The sequence below is a fragment of the Hemicordylus capensis genome, chromosome 4 (genome assembly GCF_027244095.1).
Source record: "Hemicordylus capensis ecotype Gifberg chromosome 4, rHemCap1.1.pri, whole genome shotgun sequence".
NCBI lineage: Eukaryota > Metazoa > Chordata > Lepidosauria > Squamata > Cordylidae > Hemicordylus > Hemicordylus capensis.
This window is the reverse complement of record NC_069660.1, coordinates 80,805,717-80,827,318: the sequence shown is the minus strand read 5'-3', so window position 1 is coordinate 80,827,318 and position 21,602 is coordinate 80,805,717. Positions and strand designations below refer to the sequence as shown.

The 21,602-nt window shown below is 43.9% G+C and overlaps 1 protein-coding gene across 2 annotated transcripts; it reads right to left on the bottom strand.

Moving 5' to 3' along the window:
• Positions 1-6,051: 6,051 nt before the first annotated feature.
• On the bottom strand, positions 6,052-19,755 carry PROK1 (prokineticin 1). 2 transcript variants are annotated; one of them, XM_053248932.1, is made up of 4 exons: positions 19,518-19,755; positions 15,554-15,571; positions 7,872-7,997; positions 6,052-6,929 (listed from the first exon to the last, which is right to left on the bottom strand). In XM_053248932.1, the coding sequence occupies exons 1-4, from the start codon at positions 19,587-19,589 to the stop codon at positions 6,810-6,812; spliced, it is 336 nt and encodes a 111-aa protein (XP_053104907.1). In that variant the 5' UTR covers positions 19,590-19,755; the 3' UTR covers positions 6,052-6,809. The 2 variants fall into 2 exon arrangements, with proteins under 2 accessions (XP_053104907.1, XP_053104908.1); XM_053248933.1 differs by lacking the exon at positions 15,554-15,571 and having other exon boundaries at positions 19,518-19,751.
• Positions 19,756-21,602: the final 1,847 nt, after the last annotated feature.

Below are 21,602 nucleotides of genomic sequence, written 5' to 3'. Positions count from 1 at the left end.
CCAGCGGGGGGAGGGGGAACCTTTGCAGACACCCCCCCCCAACAGCCTTTAGGAAGCCCCCTGAAGGGGCCACAGGTAAATTTTTTAAAGAAAATTATATAATATAAGACACTGTACACATATTCAGATTGACACTATGTACAGAGAATCAGGGCTTGTGAATACTGAGCTGAAGCTTATGAGCTAGAATTGTATTCATTTGCTCTTACTTTGCTTCTTGTGATAAGCGAGTTAAATGTGATGTCTTAATAATATGGCTATTAATGGTGAGTTTGTCTTTGAATCCATGTAAAATCCTTAGTATTAACGTCCACTGGGAGTTTCTGGCTCTCTTTCTCTCATTTTAACTGTCTTTCTGAAAGACTAAAATATATTCCAAGCAGTGACACAGCTTACTCTGCATATCCTTTAATTATTTTCCAGAGTATCTGGGAAAAGTCCAATTTTAATTTTAAAACTTATGTAATAGTGATGCTACAATGCATAGTAGAGATTTAGACAGGAACTTCTGTTTAGTTTTCCAAGTACAGCTCCACATAGTATTTGGGTATTTCATGAGCTCCAGCATACTGAAATTTGTAGTTTTCCAGCCCTTTTTGGTCTGGCTATGTCCACTCCTAAATAGTTTTTGAAATATTAAAAGATTAACGAGCTTGACTTGTATTTTTCAGCTGATATTATGGTAAAGTTATCTGAAAGATGGGTGTCAGATGTTTGGACAGGGGGCGCAATTTCAGTGTTTGCCCTAGGCACTATTTTCCCTAGATACGCCTCTGTCCACAGGAATCCATCAAGGAAGTTGGAATGTATCAATTAGACTGAAAGGTGTCTCTACCACAACATTTAATGATGTTGTGGTAGTGTTTTTGTTTTTTAAAATTTTTTAGCTTAATTTTTAGAAAAAGTTTCTTTTTCTTCATTTTAGCTCCAGGAGCTAGTTTGATTAATATCAAATCAAATCAATTTTCTATTTGTCCTGTGGCAAATATCTACAAATATTTATAATAATATATCTCTCTCCTTCCCTCCCTCCCTCCCTCCCTCCCTCCCTCTCTCTTTCACCATATTATAGGTAAATCCAACTGACTTCATCAGATGTGTGTAATCCAGTGACAAACCCTTTGTGTAGACTCTGGTTTCTTTTCTCTCTTCTTGAATAAAAGAAGAGCATAGTATGGGTTTTTTGTTTATTTTAAAAAACTGATCTTAGGGAGAAACCCAGTTGTGGCTTGTGCTGTGATTCACTCGTAGCTGACTTGCTTCTGTGGTGAATGCTGCTGCAGGGGAAACTCAACACTCTTACTCTGGAGAGCATGAGATACAGGGTTGCTCTTCCATGAGTAGCAGTGGGTAGTGGTGCCTGACATTAGCTACTGACATCCTGTCAGCATTACTGCATTAGCTACTGATAGCAGCAGCCTGACACCAGCATGGTGCTGACATCATAGCCTCCATGACTCCACTGCTGCATTACAACACCTTCAAGCAAGGGCACTGAGTTCTTCTCCCCTCTGCAACACTCACCAGCGGAAGGCGGTAGGGATGTGCAAACTGGTTCAATTTTTTCTTTACAGGTTGTTTCTTGTTTTCACAGGTTCTCCCTTAGTTGCCTCCCCATTGTGTACTTTACTGCACTGTTTTTTATTGTATTGTATTGTTGTGGGTGGAGTGGGTGGGTAGGCTTGTTTTTAAAAGGGTCATGTTTAAATAGGGTTTCTTCCAAAAAAAAAAAAAAAAGTTCCCCCAATAGGTTTTTTAAAAGGTTTTTCCCCAATAGACCTTTTTAAAAAGTTTCCTCCCCAGTAGAGTTAAAAAAAAAAACACACACACAAAACCCCCCATTTTTAAAAACATTTCCCCCTTTTTTTAAAAAAAAAAGCCCCCAGGGTCTTCGGGAATGTTTGAGCGTCGTGTGGTGAGCAAAGCTTGCAGCAGGGTGGCAAGCAGAGGTGGGAGGGTTCCCCAAGCTGGTGCAGGAGGCCAGGGTGGGCAGGTAGAGAAGATGCCATCCTGGGGTCTCACAGGTCCCCATTGGTGAATTCTTTGGCCCAGGTGAGGTGGTGGCATGAAGGCTCTCCTATCCAGAGGAGCCTGCTGCCACTGAGCCAGGTCCTGGACCAATGGCGGGTCCATCGGGTGGTGCACCGCTGGGGCTGGGGCCCGGTGCAGAGCCTGGCAGTGTGGGGGGCTCTGCTGCCAGGGAAGCATCTTCCATGGCGGGAGTGGAGGGCAGGGGCTTGATGGCTGGCAGTGCAGCCAGATTTTCCCTCCCTCTTGCAGCCCCTCCAATGATCCTCTCACCACTCAGTGGGGGGCCCCTGATGATGCCCAGGTCATGGTGGAGTCCAGTTCTGGGTCCTCCCAGTCTGACTCTGAGGGGGAAGGGTATGTTGCTGAGGTTGAGGGGCAGCCCCTCCTCCAGTGAAGCCGGGCCCTTCTTCTTCCACACAGGGTGGAAAAGGGGTGGGTGATGGTGGTGGGCTAGCACCAGCAGTCCCCCAGGTCTGCTGTCACCCAAGAGGCCCAATATGGCACCCAGGGAATCGGAGGCCACCCAGAGCAATGATGTCTGGCAACATTTTGAGGTCCCTCAAGATGCCCCAAATGCTGCTCACTGTGTGCACTGCAGGGCACTGGTCAGTTGGGGCAAGGATGCTAAGCATTTCGGGACGACCTCCATGTGGCAACACATGCGACGGCATCATCTGGATCTTCTTGACTCTGCTGGCAGCGGTAGTGCACCTCATGTGCCTGTGACTAGCGCTGACAAGGGCAGTGTGCCAGCTTCCATGAAGCAGGGCACGCTGCCAGTCAAGCGGTGGATGCAGTCATCAGGCAAGAAGTGCCCTGGTCATGTGGGCCCACGTCTCCTCACCCGCCTCATAGGGGAGATGATAGCCACTGATAACCAGCCTTTTCAGGTGGTCGAGAACAACAGCTTCCGCTGGATACTACAGCTGCTAGCACCTGACTACACCATCCCCTCGAAGACCACATTCAGTCGGAATGTGGTCCCCTCCCTGTACAAGCAGCGCAGGGAGCTCGTGTCAAACATGGTACATGCAGCACCGGCTGGCACCAGTGCATTTCACCACTGAACTGTGGAACAGTATGAGTGGGGTGCACACTGCTTTCCTGGCCCTGACCACCCACTGGTGGGGTCTAGAGAGAGAGGGGACCTTTGGTGATGCCTCTGGCTCCAGCGTGTCCTACACCACATTTCAGCACAGGTGGGCTGTCTTGTATGTGGAGACCTTGGATGTCAATCACACCAAGGAGGAGGTGGCAGCCGTACTAGGCCACCAAACTGAGGAGTGGATAGGCAAGTTGCCACACCTCTCCCAGGGCTTCATCGTGACAGACAATGGCTCCAACGTAGGCAGTGGTAGAGTCAGCGTTGGAGTGTAACATCCTCTGCATGGTACACATGCTCCACCTGACTGTCAGGGACACCCTTGGCCTCAAGGTGGTGAAGGAGTCCAGGGAACATGGCCACCCTATGGTAGGTGCTGTTGCTGCCACAGCTGTGCTTGTGGAGAGGTCCCGCAAGATTGCAGCCCACTTCCACTGGAATTAGAAGTCCAGGTGCCTGCTTCGCGAGCGGCAGTGTGTCCATGTGCTTCCACAACATCTCATCCCCATGGATGTAGATACCCAGTGGAACTCCACCTTCCTCTTGTTCCTGCGCCTGCTGGAGCAGGAGGTGGCCCTCGATGACCTGGCGAGGAACGAACCCTTGGGCGTGTGTGACCTATGCAATGTGGTGTGGAAGCTCATGTCTGAGATGGTGTCGGCACTCGAGCCTTTCCTGTTTGCCATGAAGAGCTTGTGTGGCGAGACCACTCCTCTGAGCGAGGCCCTGCCCGTGGCTCTCCTCCTGGAGAAGCTGATGGGTGAATTCTGGACTTCACTGACCACGCCAGAGGGGCATGCTGTGGCTGGAAGGCTGAAGGCCGGGGTTGTCAACAGGCTGGTCAATAAGTTGGGTGACAGGGAGGAGTATGTCCTGGCTTGTCTCTGTGACCTGACCATCAAGGGCAATGTCGTTTGCGCTGATGACTTGCCCAGGTGGAGGGACCACCTGGTCGATAAGCGTTAGGGAAGAGGAAGTCATTAGGACTGGCAGAGACCAGGAGGGTGGTGATGGTGCACCCCCCGAGTATGCACAACCCACACCCAGCAGCAGCAGTGTGGGCGACCCTTCAGCTCCCACCCCTTCTTCTTCCAAGTCCGGCAGCGCAGCATCCCAGGCCACGGTCCCAACACAACAGGTAGTTCCTCTTGCTAAATCAGCCCAGTGGTTTAAATGGGTGTGCCTTGGCTCCTTGACCGGTTCATGGGAAGCTTGGTCTATCAGGCCCACCAGTGCTGCGCAATGCGTTGCCCAGTACTTGGAGGAGCCTGTGGAAGAAAACCCCAAGATGGATCACACGCAGTTCCGGGCAACCTGCCACCAAGTTTGTCCGGACCTGGCGGTGGTTGCTGTGTGCCTCCTCTCCTGCCTGCCAACCAGCGTCCAGAGTGAGCAGGTGTTTTCACATGCTGGCGACGTGGTAACACCCACTCGGTCTCAGTTGGACCCTGGCTTGGTCAAGCAGTTGGTTTTCCTCAAGGTTAACCTTCCCCTGCTGGGCTAGCCCAAGTAGGTGTAGCAGATCCTCCCCATGGTGCCGGTCACCTGCCCAGCAGCAGCTTCCGCTCATACTTCCCCTCCCCTTTTCCTCCTTCAGCCATGCCAAGTCGCAGCGTGCCTGCTAGTGCTCTGACTTGGCAACTGGATACACACCCTGACTGGTGTAACCCAATGCTGACCACAGCACTTGGGGGGGGGGGCGTGGGCACACACACAGACACTAGGTGTTTGTGCCAGTGTGTAAATATTTTTATGTGTGTTGTGTTGCTTGTTGTACATAGTTGACTTGTGGGGAGAGGGCAGCAGTACTGCCAAAACGTATGTTTGTAAATATTTCAGTGTGTGTAAATATGTGCTTGTGTAGATAGAAGTGTTGTGTGTGTTCATGTGTGGAGGTTTCTGTCTCTATCAGAGTGGCTTCTCTGGTCTGTATATATACGTGTATGGAGAGATCTTGATAGGGATTCATTGAGAGAACTCATACAGCCATCAAGAATCCAATTTGTGTTTGAACTTGCTGTGTATGAGTTTTCTCAATGAATCCCTATCAAGATCTCTCCATAAACACACACATATATATACAGACCAGACTCTGATAGAGATAGACTTGTTAAAAGGACAGGATCTAGGGGGAAAAAACCCTGGGGGGGAAACCATGAACACCACTGGCTTGGGGCTGCCTGGAGGGAGTTGTGGTACAACCCACTGTGCCCCCAGACCCACTTTGGGGTGCCCTGGCACCCCCCAAAAGGGGGGAATGGGCCTGCCTCAAATCCCCATTATTCCCTATGGGAGAAATGCAAAAATTGGAAAAACCTTCAAAAATTCCCCTGGGTGCCTACCAGTTTTGTGCCCCTAGGTGCTATACATAGGGAGTAATGGGTTGGTTTGAATCCCCATTATACCCTATGTAGAACCTTTTAGAACCTGTTCGAACTGGGTTCGAATTCGAACAGAACCCGGGGTGGGGGGTGCTTTGAGTAAAACCAAAACCAAACCTACCCACCCTGGTTCAAAGCTGGTTCAAATTTAAACCAAACAGGCCAAGCTGGTTTTGTGCACATCCCTAGAAGGTGGTAGTCTGTCAGCAGATCATCACCACTCAAGTCACATAAGGAGAAACCCCTTCCTCTATCTGCTGCCAGACAGATATTGGGTTGCCATAGATTTCTCTCATCTGTAATGTGTGGAAATGCCCTGATTCATTGTTCCACCATAAGGAGACTGGCACTCTAAGACATTTCATGCATTACCCTTGTCTTATATGAATTAGACAGCCACTGCATTAAACAACATGATCCATGTACTCACAGCAGGAAAGACTCACTCAGTTTTGATGTAAAAGTTATTTTGCACATAAAAAATAATTCCCATGTAGGAAATTGTAATATATGATGTATAAGGAGGACACAGTGGGGTAATACATTAAAGACCATTACATTTTAATGTACATGATCAAAGTATTGTTGACAGACCCTTGGGTTAAATTCAAAAGAAATTTTTAAAAGATATTGGGGAGACTTCCTCACACATTGAGCGGCTTCACACATAACATGGCAAGTAAGGTTGTCACAAGTCCCCCGTTCTCGAAGCATGCATGGGACCCAGTGTTGAGATGGCATTGCTGACATTGGACAAGTCATCCAAACCCGTCATTGTCTGCATATTCTACCCCACTTGTAGTTCCGAAAATGACATCTGTAACCTAGATTTGAAGTAGGTTATGGATGTCAGGCTTGAAATCACTAATAAGGCAGAATATGACAATGCTGGAGGGTTTGGATGACACAACCAACCAGTGTTGGCATAGCTAATCCATTATTGGAAGTCAGGCATCTATGCACAGTGCACACTCCAGAACTGGGGGCTGGCAGCAACCTTACTTGCCACATTACATGTGAAGCTGCCCATTAACAATTGTGATCCTAACTTACATTTCAGACTCTGAAATTTTGCCTAGTTTGCAAGCACAATGCTTGCATGTTGATATTGAGAGGATAAGTCACTGACTGCTTTAATTGCTGTATATGCATTTAAATTAATGGATAATACTTGTGTAAATGGACAATGCTTGTGTCATTGTCTTCAAAGGTGAAGGAGACAGAAGATTGTATTTAAATGGTTTGAACTGCAGGGATCTGTGGGCAGGAAAGACGATGAAACTCTTCCTTTTGTATTAAAAGTCCATGCTTTTGAAATCTACTGAACATCGGTATCGGCCATCAATGAATTTGGAGCAGATGAAGTTTGCCAAGCATGGACAGGTATGATGCTGCCGTTTTCCAAAGAAAGGGACCTTTAAGAGAAAATAAAATAATAATAAAGAAAATTAATAATATGCCTATGGTACCACCTAAGAAAACAGATGAATGAGGATAAACAAAGATTGAAAAGGCCCAAAGTTAAATAAATGCCAATTCTTGACCCATTGAATTCAAGATGTATGGTAGACTGTGCCATATGGTATAAAAGCTTAGATATAAGTAAAAATGGCTGTGTGGTATTAACAATTCTGGAGATGTTGGCTGTTAGAGAGGATTTAGTAACCCCTCAAGATGACATTTTACCATATTGTGAGCTTATTGTTCCTAAGACAAAAACCTTCCTTATCCATACTAAGCCATCTAAACTTGCACCTAAAGACTTGGTGGCTTAATACAAAATGTAGATTAACAAAGTGGAGGGTGGAACACTTGATTATTTTTGTGAAAACTTATGTAACGTCTGATGTTATGTTATTGGCAGTTGACTGCAATCACATAACTCATACAAGGGAAAGAAAGCAGATTTCTAGTATCAGCGGTAGTCAGACCTGGCCTTGCCATCGCTAAAAGAAATTAGGTACAATTCTGGCCTATGATACATGGGCTGCAGGAGATGATGTTCCCAAGTGATGCTCAGTTTCTACACCTTCCATTAAATATTAATAATGCCCATAGGATTGTACCTAAAGGCCATCTTGAGTGTTCTAGATCTGGAAAATGCTCCATTATGGCCTCCTTTATCTGAAAAGGAATATTGATTGGATGTCTATCAAAAGCAATGCAAAATGTCAGCCTGTGTATCTATTTATTCAGAAATTCAGTAATATGCTGTGGACATTTGTGTTTCACAATTCTATGGATTTTAAAGCAAATCCATAAAACTAATTATGTTGCATTCGTTACAAAAACTGGGCATCAGCAGTCATCAAAAACTTTAGGGAGTGGTTAATGGGCTATGAGCCACTTGCAAATACCTTGTGGCTGATGGGATGGCATTCATCTCCCTCTTGCCCTAATGGAGTACACATCCGGAGCCCACGGATCCACAAGCTGATGGCACAGCATGTCCCACCTCCACACTGGAGATCTCTCTCACAGGCCTAGAAGAAAGGCACCACAGAATTAATTATGTTGATTGTACAAAGGGATTAATGCTATTTCTGCTAATGAATTGACAGAAGCTGAATGTGAAAGAGTATTAATACAATTTAAAACTGCTCATCTCTGGTGAAGAGCTTTTTAGGATAGGTGGGAAACTGTTGAGATTGAGATAAGTCAAGAGGTGGAAAAATAGTCATGTTGGCAGATGGTCATAATGGCCTTCATGATCAACACATTTTCTATTAGCCTTGAACATTTAAAGAGTTATAGCATCCAGTGGTCTCTTTATAGCCTGACTGGATAACCATAAATCTAAGGGTTGGTTCTCATGATCTCAAGGATGTTTGGGAATTGGGAGATCCGTGAACCATGCACATTCCTGATCTCTGATAATTCTGATTAGTCCCCTGCTAACTGGACAAAGAGGCACCTTTTACCGTGGTGATTCTCTTTATTTAGCAGGGGGAGAGTAACTGCCCCTGTCCACCCTCAGCACAGTACCTCCAGTGACTGTTGCTAGTGTCTATCTTGTTGTTTTTTTAGAATGTTAGCCCTTTGGGGACAGGGAGCCATTTTTTAAATTTATTATTTCTCTGTGTAAACCGCCCTGAGCCATTTTTGGAAGGGCAGTATAGAAATCGAATTAATAATAATAATAATAATAATAAGAAGAAGAAGAAGAAGAAGAAGAAGAAGAAGAACCCAGAAATTTTCAGCAATGTCAGGTTGGCGCCATGCCAATCTGACATTTAATCAGGATCAGCAACCCTAGATCAGATTCCAGATTACCGATCCCAGATAAGTATTGGGTGGGTGCAGCGCCAACCCGACATTGCAGGAAATGTCCAGGTTCTTATGATCAGAAATCAGGATTGTGCACAGTTGATCGACCACCTGATTCCCAATCAGCCGGCCTCATGCAGGTTGTGAAAAAACCCACCCAAAGTGTGGCGTGAAAAAGGCAGCATGTCACTGCTTACTGATCACCTTACTACTGTCGGCCACAAACTAGAAATCCACACAACTAAATTCTAAATCTTGTAGGGTTTTCCCACAACAACCCCACTAATATCACTGCACCCCTTATATGTCATGCCATTTTTGAAACCTGAAAAAACTTCTAGATGTGTTTGTGAGGAGGGGTTGATATGAGGAAACGGTTGTAGAGAACAAAGGTCAAAAGTCAGTGCCAGTGCATCTGACCCCCTTGAACATACCTAAAGGAATCTTACCCTCTGGATTGTGATGGTAGAGAGACATCTTATGGCATCTTATAGCTATGGCATCTTAGGGATTCAATATTGAGGTATTTGAAAGCAATAGTCTACTTCATTAAAAGCTTAGCAGCTGACATACCATGCAGAGCTCCGTCCTTGAGAGAGGTGCATGCGCTGCTTGCGAGCCACTCTTCAGCCTGCCCACACTGCTTGTGAAGGTAGTCCCATTGCTGGGGGGCTAGGGCAGGTCTGGCCTGATCTAACATTGTCTCTCCCCCCAATTTTTTTTAAACAAATGTTTTTTTAAATAACTGAATGTTTGGTGCACTTAGGACTGATGGGGGCAGATAAGCCCCCCCTACCCCCCCATTTAAAAAAAACCCTTTTAGGCTGGCTACAAGCCTGTATGAAAGTGTGGCTGCTTAGGCCCTGAGCAGTGCCTACTAAGGAGTGTGTCATTGCAGCTGTGATGCTACTGCCATTGGAGTAGGCATAGGCACACTCCTTAGTAGGCACAGAGCAGCCCTGCCTTTGCAATCTGTGTGCATGGACTGTAGAGGGCTCATGAGCAATGGACCTCTGCGTGATATGTCAGCCAACTGAATTAAGATGAGACAGAATTGATGAAGACATGGCCAATAGCCAACGAATAAACCAAATAGAAAGCATAGAAATGAAAACTGATGGAAATTCTTCCTGATTGTAGTTCATCTTTGTGTGGGATGTTGATATATCACATTTCAATTCATAGCTGCCAAAATGCTAATCTCTAGGAGGTGTTTGATGATGCCTAACTTTCTGAGAAAGTCTGTGGAATTATGCAGAGTCTGAGATGTTGGTCTAAAGGCAGAGTCAACATTGTCATATTTTGTCTCCCATTATGTTTCTTCTGAGAAAAAGTACAATCATGGTAAAGAGTAGAGCCTTCTATCACTGTGGAGCCAGGACGACTAATGAAAAGTAGGGGGCCATAATAGCATGAATAGACCTTAAAACTGTTGAGGAATATGTAATCCATACAGAGGTGCACCTAAGTAATGTTGGAGTCTGGACCTAAAGGCCTTTGGACCCAACCCCCCAACCCCACTGCAAGTTAAGCATCCTCCTCCTACACACACACACACACACACACACACACACACACACACAGAGTGACACGTAGTATTTTTAACACGTGGGCACAAAAAGTAACTGAACTCACAAGAATGTAAGAATATAAGACAGGCATATATGTGCAAATATGCATCAGCAGGAAAATTTCAACACACAACTTAACATATTCCCTTCCCATATATTTCTTTCCCCACTCTGTCTCTAAAGCATCCGGTGCAGGTCACAATCGCACTCGCCCACCTGGTGCAGTGCGGGCCAGTGATGACACCATCCAGGATAGACTAAAGAGGATTTGGGGACCCCCAGGGGGTGTGGAGGCCCTGGATTTCAGCCTGGAAGTCCAGAGGTAAGAGCACCTCTGAATCTATAGCCACTATGGAGTCCCATCAAAAACTCAGAAATGGTATAGCTAATAGAAGGCCAGTTTATACAGCCACTGGGTGTATGAGAAGAGCTGAGAAATCATTTCAAAATCCTGTGCATGCCACCATCTAACCGGTGATGGTATTTTCAAGTGGCTTCCCTCATGCACCCACCAGCCATCATGTAGCCATAATAGTTAAGCCGTGTGAGTCAGCCCCAAGTTCTTCACTAAAGGTTTCATCATCTCAGCATGTTGGCAAGTCTGCTTAAACAGCAGCGGCAATCCATCTGAGAACAGAGGAGCAGTATCATGGCACGCTTAAAACAAGTTTTCTTTTCATTTGTTATAGCAGGGGTGGGTCTACTATTGTGCAGCTGTGTTCTGAGAACACAAGCCACTTGAGAAGAGGGTCTCAGGAGAGGGGTTGTGGTGAGCAATATGGAGGGCGGGGGAGGGAGAGAGATATGCTGTGAAGAAGAGAAAGAATGTGTGCCAGAGATGCCCGTGTGCCAGAGATGCCCATGTGCCTGTTGGAGCTAGGACCCTGGCAGCATCAGTTCTCAGCTGCAATGTCTCATAGTGACCACTGGAGGGTTTTAGGGTCATGGATAAAAGTGCTGGACTACCCCCCATTTTGTTCTACCAATGTTAGTCTCCATTTCGTCCCTTGAGAGATGACTATTTGTTTTAGTCTCTCTCTTCAGCCATGAGCAACAGCTGAAATTAAGCTGCAGGCCTTTTCACATTTGTTTGTAACCTTTTCTTTAGATAAATCCTTGTAGTTCTAGCCTCACCTCAGAGACACTCAAGCAGCAGGAAGACAAAGGAGAGCGAGGAACTTCTTTCTGAGGGTGATCACCTTAGCCTCAGCCCCAGTCAGTCAGCCCCCCCACCCCCCCCCCCAAGCCCAGTCCCTTAGGAGTGCAGAAGCAGAGGCAGGGAAAAGTGAGGGGTGGAAGGAAAAGTTGGGGAAGGTGAGCCCAATGGTTGGCATCATGAAGAGGGTGCCTACCCTGGGGCTTGACCTGGTCACCCACCAGCTGCAGCAGCGGGAGCAGCAAAAAGCATAATCTTCCACAAATATTTGGGATCACCTTGGATTTCAAAAGAGGAAAGTGCTTGCATGAAGATAGATAGTTGCCATGCAAAAGACCACTCATGAGATAAACTGTAACATTCTATAAAGCCTGCTGAGTCTTAAGTTAGCAGGAGGGGGAAAGTCCCCCTTTAAAAAATGCCTATGGTCTCCCTTGCAAAAAAGGGGGAGAAGCTAGATTCAATTCCTGAACATGGTCCCCTTCAGACCTTGTTAGGCAACTATGTTAAAAGAAGGAAAAAGAAACTGGGCATCATGACAAAATGAAGGAACTTCTCCGGGGACTACTTTTGTGCAGGAAGGGACAGGACACCAAAATAGCAATAAATATGTTATTTAAAAGGGGAAGGAAAACAAAGCAAGTAAAGTCACGGAGTTACTGCTGTCCTCTCTTATTAGGAGGAGAATGGAGCAACATTGCTATTATGATGAAGTTGTGATGATGCAGAAAGAACTTGAAACAGATGGTAGTTATACAGCTTTGCGCCTTCCAGAAGCCACAGGGCTATCAGTGAAATTCTTACATTTCCTGCAGTAAGGGAAGTGGGAATTATCTTAACAAAGAGACTATTGCTACCACTGATTTGAGGTGAGTTCTAAACATTTGGCAATAATTGGAGGTCAGCAAAATTGTTAACTTACAACTTAAAGATCATCTGGATCAGTGAGTTGAAAAATAGATTACCCTCAGGGCTGATGACCTTTGCCTGCAATGTTTTTCTAAGGGTATGGAAGCAATCAACTGCCTTGCGGCTGAGGAAATTGTTAATGGAGAAACAGACCTATTACCTGTAGGGGTGGACAATGGTATTTTCTGGCCTCTTCTATTTGTCTAGCTAATTTCAGACCAGTTCTGGATGGAGACATGTTGGGAAAGTGGTTTGCATCACAGCAGCCAGGCCATGGGGAAAATGCCGACATATTTTCCCATGCTTCATGTCGGAGATCACATAGCCAGCCATTTCTGCTCAGGGATAAAATGACTAATGGCATCTCCTCCTTCTTACTGCATATACACAATCTAGTTGGCTTAACTGCTGGAACTCCCTTTCAAAGACTTCTGAAATCATGGCTGTCTGAAGAGGGGCTAGGGGAGGTGGCCACCAGGGTGCAATACTGCAGCAACAGAGACTCATCTAGTTTTGGCAGGGCTGGAACAATATTGATTCATCATGGTGAAGGCAAAGTGTGCCATCGAGTCGGTGTTGACTCCTGGTGACCGCAGAGCCCTGTGGCTGTCTTTGGTAGAATGTAGGAGGGGCTTACTATTGCCTCCTCCCATGCAGTATGAGATGATGCCTTTTAGCATCTTCCTATATCACTGCTGCCCGATATAGGTGTTCCCCATAGTCTGGCAACTTGGCTTGCTAGTCAAGTCATTTCCCACTGCGCCATTAGGTGGAGGGCCCTGCTAATTATTTTTGCCCTGCACCCTACAAAATCATGAGACAAGCCCTGCCTGGAATTGTATTTATATCAGGGTGCTAGAATTTATTTAAAGAAATCCCAGCATCCTCAATCCTGGGTTCCATCTTGAATGGAATCCAATTCAAGGATTCATTCAGTTAAGCACTGCCTAGAGGTGTACATAACAGACGGTATAAAAATATGACAAACAAACAAACAAACCAACAAACCCCATGAACCAACCAGCACTGCATTGGTTCGAGATATGCTTGCATTTTGCCTGGCATCCAATTTCAATTTATATGTGGTCACCACAGCAAAACCACCTGTGGCATCCTATATTTGAAAACAAACAAGGTGACAAGCAGAAACATGCCAGCTGGCCATGCCCCACAGCATGAACGTCCTTCATGGTCATGGCCATCATGTTAGGAATATGGGAAAATAGCAAGCTACCAAGAAGCTACCTTTTACCAAGATATCATTGGTCCACCTAGCTCAGTATTGTCTATACAAACTGGCAGCAGCTTTTCCAAGGTTGCAGGCAGGAATCTCTCTCAGCCCTATCTTGGAGATGCCAGGGAGGGAACTTAGAAACTTCTGCATGCAAACATACAGATGCTCTTCCCAGAGTGGCCCCATCCCCTAAGGAGAATATCTTACATTGCTCATATGTAGTCTCCCATTCGAATGCAACCAGGGCAGAGCCTGCTTAGCAAAGGGGACCATTTATGCTTGCTAACACAAGACCAGCTGGGGTACATCGTTTGTCTTAGGTGGATCGTGCTGAATCTGGGGTATTTCTTCTCCATGATTTCATCATTCCAAACCAAAGGGAGGAAGTATTGCAAGGTCCTGGATCGCCCACTTCAGACAAATACAGAGCCTGAGGATGCAGGGGGTGTGGCTATGGAGAGCATTGGCATTGGGAGGCCTATCTAGTTGGTCTGCTCCCACTCTGTCTATAGGTGCACTTTACCCAGTTACAGAACACTTGAGGAGAGCTTAAGTATGCATGCCATCTTGCTGTTTGTGGATTCTTGGCTCTGAAAATGACTCAATTGTGAGGAGCACAATAGGGTTACTGCAGGCTGTACTGGTGACCTCAAAGGGCCTGATAAGTTCCTAAGGCCTTATACTGTGATACCCCTTCCCTGTCCTCCAATTCCAGGTGCGGGTGTATTGTGATTAATCAAGAAAGAACAAGCTCATATGCTTAGTGCTTCACATATTCTGGGGATTTCCTCTAGCTAGCATAATAAACAGGTTCTGGGCTAGGTCTCCATGTGCCAGACACAAACTATCCTCCATGCTTCTATTAGTTCTTACTAAATCTTATTCTCTGCTCTGAAAATACCTCCGGCAAAGGCTCACCTGTTCACCCTTTGGGGGAAAATATAAGATAAACTGGTGAATGTGGTGAAAGTATAAGGGGAGTTGGGGGTATAATGGATCCTGCCTTGAGCAATGAGTTGGAGGAGACGTCATAAGATCTCTTCCGACCATAAATGCCTGTGGCGATAAAATATTTTTTCTCTTAGCAGTTTACAAGAGTAGCTCTAAAGTGGGTTAACCTTTTTAAAATATCCACTTCCACTGTCACTCAAAAATTGCCTGACTCACTTACGCACCACAGCTGTGACAATTTATATAGATAAAAGTCAGGACAAATACGTAATAATGCAATTTCCTGCATCTGTTAAAATTCAAATAGTTTAAATTAAGTAAAGATGGGGAAAAATAAGTATCAGTCTTTTTCAAGAACTGTGAAACAAATAAAAATCAAATTCTGCCAAGCTTATTCATGAGTCGTCATGTGCTGAAGCCATCAGAATTATTCAGGGAATAGGAAGTAACCCATCAAGAATGAGGCTATCAGCACCCAGTTATTAGAATTCAAACAGTAGCAGTTCTTGTTTAATTCTTTTCTTGTTCAAGGAGGGGGCTCTATAATGCATTGTGGTTGAAATACTTGTAGATGATATTTGTTTTTCAATTGATTGGCTTCTGTTTTAAAACTATGTAAACTCCTTAAATAAGCTCTTGAGCAACTTCATTTCTCTCTATAAAACGGAATGTCTGTTTGTCTGCCTGTTCACTATACATTCCCACACCCTTTGAGCTATTGGTACCAAACTTTGCAAAGTGACTTCCTAGGACCCTACGAGTAACATAGGGTACCTGGGAACCCCCACAACCACCTTGCACAGACAGACAGATGGCTATACAATGGGTATATCCACAAAACGGATATGGATGCAATAACAAAGAGAAACATGCACCATAAGCCTGAACAACGTCAGGTACTCAAAGCTAGTTATGAATAGAACACAGATTTTTCACAAAGAACAGACTCACCTTGAAAGACTCCAAACTCTATGAAGTTCACAACAATTCAAGAGCGAAAGGGAACATGATTTTCCATTTAAAAATTATTATTGTTGTTATTTCAGCAAAAAAAAAAGTTATCAAAGCAGTTTACATAGGAAAGGAATAAGAGTAAGAACAAGATGATTTCCTGTCCCCAAAGGGCTCACCATCTAAAAATAAACACAAGGTAAACATCAGCAACCACCACTGAAGGGGTTGTGCTGGGGTTGAATAGGAACAGTTTAGCCTCCTGGAACTTTCCCAGACAGCAGGCTTTTCTGTAGGTTTACTGCAAGGCTTTACTATGATTTTGAATTTGTCCCCCCACAAAAAAAACCTGATGTGAAAAATGGATTTTTTTTTACCCCGGACATATATCGGGCTAGGCTTTAACATGCATGAAAAACCTGAATCATGTGTGAAGTGCTCCCCAATATCTTGAATGGACTTTGGTGCAAATCCAGCCAATGTGTCTGTGGATGCTGGGAGTTGTAGCTCAGCAACATCTGGCAGATCCCAAGTTAAGAACCACTGCCCTAAGGGGAGTGCTCACATGTTGTCACCCACCCAAATGCAAACTAAGGCAGACCCTGCTTAGCAAAGGGGACCATTCATGCTTGCTACCATAAGATCAGCTCTCCTCTTTAATGGAACCTTTGTCTTTAACTGAATAGTTGTCTGGCAGTATTGCATTCTTAGGCGGTGGGGGAATCCAAACCTGCTAATGTTGAAATATATCAATGTACAATGGCTGACATCCAGACTAAGAAAGCACTGGTGCAAACCTGCCAACATGTCCCTATTTTCCTATTCAGGTGAATGGGAAAATAGGGACATGTTGGCAAGTGTACTGGTGGTGCTGATAAAGCTGCACTGATGCTACAGATGAGGGGTGATTTCCATCAATCTTCCCTTCCTTCTGAAACTAATTGTGACTTCCCCCTCAGGGGACATGTATTGCATGACACTCAGGGACATATTTTCATTGCACCAATGCTTCATTATTCTGGATGTCAGCCAGTATATGCTTTCTAATCTTCATTAGATTTCCTGCTTCAGGAGGAAAATGTGTACATCCTCTATTTATATCATGATCTTCAGCCATAGAATCATTATAGTCCTTTGCTGAGATTCCACACTTAAAATTTTACATAGGACCTCTTCAGATATATTCTGATGACTCCCAGAAATATGGTTAAAAATATCATGTGGTGCAAACTGCAGATGGAGGATTGCATGCTTGAATATTTTCTCACACAAAACCTCTACACACACACACACACACACACACACACACACACACACACACACACACACCTATCTCTCAAGGCCAGTTAGAATTCCTTTCTTTTACAAACCAACTTTACAAGATAATGATAACACATTATCATTATGTTTCAATGTAGATTCCACATTGAAATCTACCATCTCCTCATCATGGAAATGTTAATATTTGCCTCTGCAGCTCAACCCAAATGGTTCATTTCCATGTAGATAAGGAAATATCTTGGGTCAGGTCATAGCCAATGGGAATGAAGGGAATGATACATTGGAATGTGCCATGTAAATGATATTCCAGCGTTCCATGGAGAGGGTGCTTCACCCCTTGCCACTCAGCTGGCCTCTTGTGCATGCCCAGCCACCATTTGAGGAATCAGCACAGCAAAAACATGGAGGACAGCTGAACAGTGGGGGGAGGGTACCCTCCCTGCAGGATGCTGAGTTGGCTGCCACCAGGGCACATTAGATGCCAGGTGCTGGCAACGGATAAGATCACCGCTTTTTAAAGTTATATTCTGCAGCCCCCAAGGCAGGGCTTTCCAGCAGCTACTGCTGTTTATGTGACCAGGACTAGCCCTACCATTAGGTAGAGAGCTATGGCCCACTTTAGGCAGCATATTTTGTGCATGATTAAAGGGCACCACAATAATCAATTCTATGCATATTTACTCCAAAGTAAGTCTCAATGTTGAATTCAGTGGGGCTTCCTCCCCAGTAGATGTGCATAGGATTGCAGCTTCAGGGCTGAACCACACGTACTTTGCAAGTGCGTTTGGGTTTTAAAAAACAACAAATAATATAGTGTGGGCCCAATCCAGATTGGTACCATTGCATGGGAGAGGAGGCTTTAATATTTAGCCCCTGCCATGGTCCTCATCCAAATCACTCCCTCCACTCCACACAGCTATTTGCCAGAAATAATAACTATTCCACTGGGCCATTGGGACTGTGTGGGGCAAAGGATCGGGACTCCCTCATGCTGCAATCCAAATCCAGATCACACACTCCCACAACTGTGTTTAGCGTTTGTTTGTTTGTTTGTTTGTTTGTTTGTTTTTCAAAGCATGCAATTGCAAAGCAAATGCTCAGAGTGACTGACATCTAGTCTGGCCCTCTGTTCATTGTTACAGTTTTACTAATCGGTTTCTCTGCCTCAGGCATGAAAGTATCTTGGGCCATCTCTGTACAGAACACTGTTTCTTTAAATACACATCTATAACAAACAACATGGTAAGCTGCCTTTAAATCAGTGGAGTTTTGCGACCAGCTTCAAAATGACAGAATTTCACTTGGGAATTGATGTAGATATTATGGCAGTCATCTAAGATGTGCAAATAATAGTGGCCTGTTTGTGTGAGCCCTGTAGTGCCTGATAGAGAGGGGCTCATGGAATGTTGCTGGGGCCACTGTCACGATTAAAAATCGTGTACGATTTTCTGATCGGAGACAGAGCTGCTTTCCGTGAGTTCCTGCATCAGATGCTATTTAGCAGTTTGTGGGGAGGGGAATCCAGACAAATGTAGCTGTTTTAACACGTAGCAACTGTATCAGCTCTGAGTTGATAACTAAGAAAGCATGTTTGTAAGCAGCATTGAGCTGCAAGAAAGCAGTATAAAATATTTCAACAAATAATTATTTATGAAGTTACAATCCCATAAATCATTTATGTCTTATTTTATGAAGACATAACATTTTATGAAGTATTTTAAACAAATTAGTTTGATTTATGCTAGCAGCTGAGAGTGGCATATAAGTGTGTATTTATAGTGATGATGGAAGGAATACATATACATCACAAAAACTAAGCAAGTTTTACTATTCAGCTGTGCTAGTCAACCCTGCATTTTAAAAAATGAAAATAATTCCGCATTATTTTTATTTGCATGCTAAATCTTGAGCTTTTAAAGAACCTGGTGGTCTCTTTTTGAACATTTTCTCTTAAAGCAAAGTTTTTCAGCTGGTTCCATAATCATGAGAGCTGGGACATCATGAAAAGCTCAAGATATTATGAAATTTACAAAAAATATCATAATTGTTGCTGTTAATTTGTTTATTCTTTTTGGGTTTTCGGCAGAATTGCTTTTTTAAAAAAATCTGAAGTTACAAACTATTGACTTATTTTCTTGACTAGTATAAGGAACAATTTTACTTCTGTATTAAAAATGGAACACATACCAACATTTCTCATAGCTATTTTTTCTTACATCCTGGCTCTCAACACATTAATATACACATCGCTCTAACCACACTAACACATGAACACACCACATTACATTGGTTTTAACTGGGCTTACTCGCACAGCATAACTTTACTACTGGAGTGTTAGACTTAAACACTGGAATAAAAATGTGATAGCCATGGTCATTTATGTCAGCTACCAATGTAAGGGAATAGTTCTGGAATTGCTTCTGAAAGTACTGCAGCAACATTTAGTGAACAGATACCATCACAGATAACTGATCAAGATTTTAGCTTTTTAAACATATTAACTACATTTTGGTCTCCTGTCAACAAGACCTTTGCTCAGGGGATTAGGCTGCTTGCTTTCTCCTCTCCCACATTTGCCAAAATCCTGCAAATAGAACACAAGTTCACAACACATGGTCACTGGTCTCAGACATCCTCAACGATTAGAATTAGACAAGCAAGATTTTTTAAAAAAATACTTACCCCTGTGATCACAGCACACTTGTAGAAGGTGGTTAAGAGAAAGAAACAAAATATTTGGATAACTATTTTCATGATGCTTGAGAAAATTAGTGAGTCTTTGTCTTTTCCCTCCCTCTAACACTCCCTCTCTCATGTCACAGTTATGCTGTGCTGCCGTGAACCCCTCTTCTCCTCCCTGTCTTGCTAGATGCTCAGTAAGATCTGATCACATCCCCCTCTCCTGGCTCTCTATTTAACATCTCAGCCCCTCTCAGCCTCTTTTGCTGATGTGATACTTTGATGTAAGTATCCTTACCATTGTGATGTAAGTATCCTTGCCACGGGATGAGACTTGAATCTATAATACTGTGAAATAAGAAGAAGAGCACAGCAGCTTTTGGGTCTTTGAACTATTTAGTTGGTGTGGAATTGGGAGATGCATAATTTCTAAGGTGGTTATTCTTTCTTTATTCTGTTGGTGGTATTATTCTCATGAATAATACTGAAATGGATTCTGGCAGTTTGAATTATTTTTATGTGTGAATCCATCATTTGTATATGCATCTTTAGGCCTTTGGGACTGGGCATTCTTTTAAAAATAATGGCTGACATACCCTGCCTGTGCTGTTGCAGGCATCTAAAACACATGCCCACATTGCTGCACAACAGGGCTGTTCCACCTCTACTTACAGTTGCACAATCACATGTTGCAATATGACTTGCATTGGGAATAATGCAAGTTGTGTCGCAACATGCAACTGTGTAATACTAAGTAGTAGTGAAACAGCCTTGCTGCACAGCAACATGGCACTGTGTTTTAGATTATTGCAGTGATGCAGGTGGTTCTGAACCACTATCGTTACACTGTGGGACATGTCAGCCAATAACTAGTATGATAATAGCTATTCTGTTCAAATCACTCAAGCTGATCATGTTGGAGCTAGGGCCCTGGCAGCATCAGCTCTCAGCTGCAATGTCTCATAGTGACCACTGGGGTGGGTGGGTGTGGTTAGGGTCATGGATAAAAGTACTGGACTCCTCCCCTCTTTGTTCTTCAAGTGTTAGTCTCAATTTTGTCTCTCCAGAGATGGCTGTTTGTTTTGGTCTCTCTCTTCAGCCATGAGCTACAGCTGAAATAAAGTTGCAGGCTTTTTCACATATTCTTTTGTAACTTCTAAATAAATCCATGTTGTTCTTCAAACTTAAAGAACTGTATCCAGACCTCCAGATGATTGAAAAGTTGCAAAGTCCTGAGTATGAACTCTGGTCTTTCAAGGTGGAGATGCTCCTCAAGAGTCTGGTCCATACAGTGTTCTGCATACCCAGCATCCTGCAGATGCAGGAAAGGAGCAGAAAGAATGGGACAGAGCAGATGAAAAGGCATCAGGGATGATTTGCTTGGCGGTGAGTGACCCAATCTTAGTGCATCTAAGAGACAAAGAAAATGCAAAGAATATATGGGAAACTCTGAAGGGGTTATATAAAAAGAAGTCTGTGGTTTCCAAAGTGCATCAAGTAAGAAAACTGAGCAATAAAAGTCTTAGAGAAGGAGAAATTCTGTCCAAGCACATAAATGGAATGTTAGAAATATCTAGACAACTGCAAGCTCAAGAAGTAATAATGCCACATGCAGTTTTGATAGGATTGCTGTTGAATAGTTTGCCACATTACTTTGATAGTGTGACTAGTGCCTTGAAAGTCAAGAAGGATGCAGACTTACAATTTTTAATTAACCATCTAGAGGACTTGTAATTAACCATCTAGAGGAAGGGATGATTGGCAACCAAAGGAAAGTGAAGAAAATGCATTTAGAACCTTGCAAAGAAATAAGAGATGCTTTATTTGTGGAAGCCCAAACACTTGCAGAATAAGTATCCCAAGAATAAAGAGTTTGCAGACAAAAGGCAAGCAAAACAAAGTTGCAAAGAGAGTGAGTCATCTGGGAACACAGAGTACAGAACTTACAAGTAATCAGGGACTAAAGCTAATAAGCAAAGGATATATCTTGCAAGAACAGATAAAGTTTTGGAAGCTAAGTCTGAGAAATGCAGCAGAGGTATTTGCATTGACTCAGGTGCTACAAGCAACCTGATTAGAGAAAGGAAC

Excerpts from the sequence above, each read along its gene's own strand:
- PROK1 (XM_053248932.1), bottom strand. The coding sequence starts at position 19,589 with ATGAAAATAGTTATCCAAATATTTTGTTTCTTTCTCTTAACCACCTTC. Across the intron at positions 6,930-7,871 it reads GCCATCCCATCAGCCACAAG|GTCCCTTTCTTTGGAAAACG; the intron begins GTATTTGCAAGT and ends TTTCTCTTAAAG.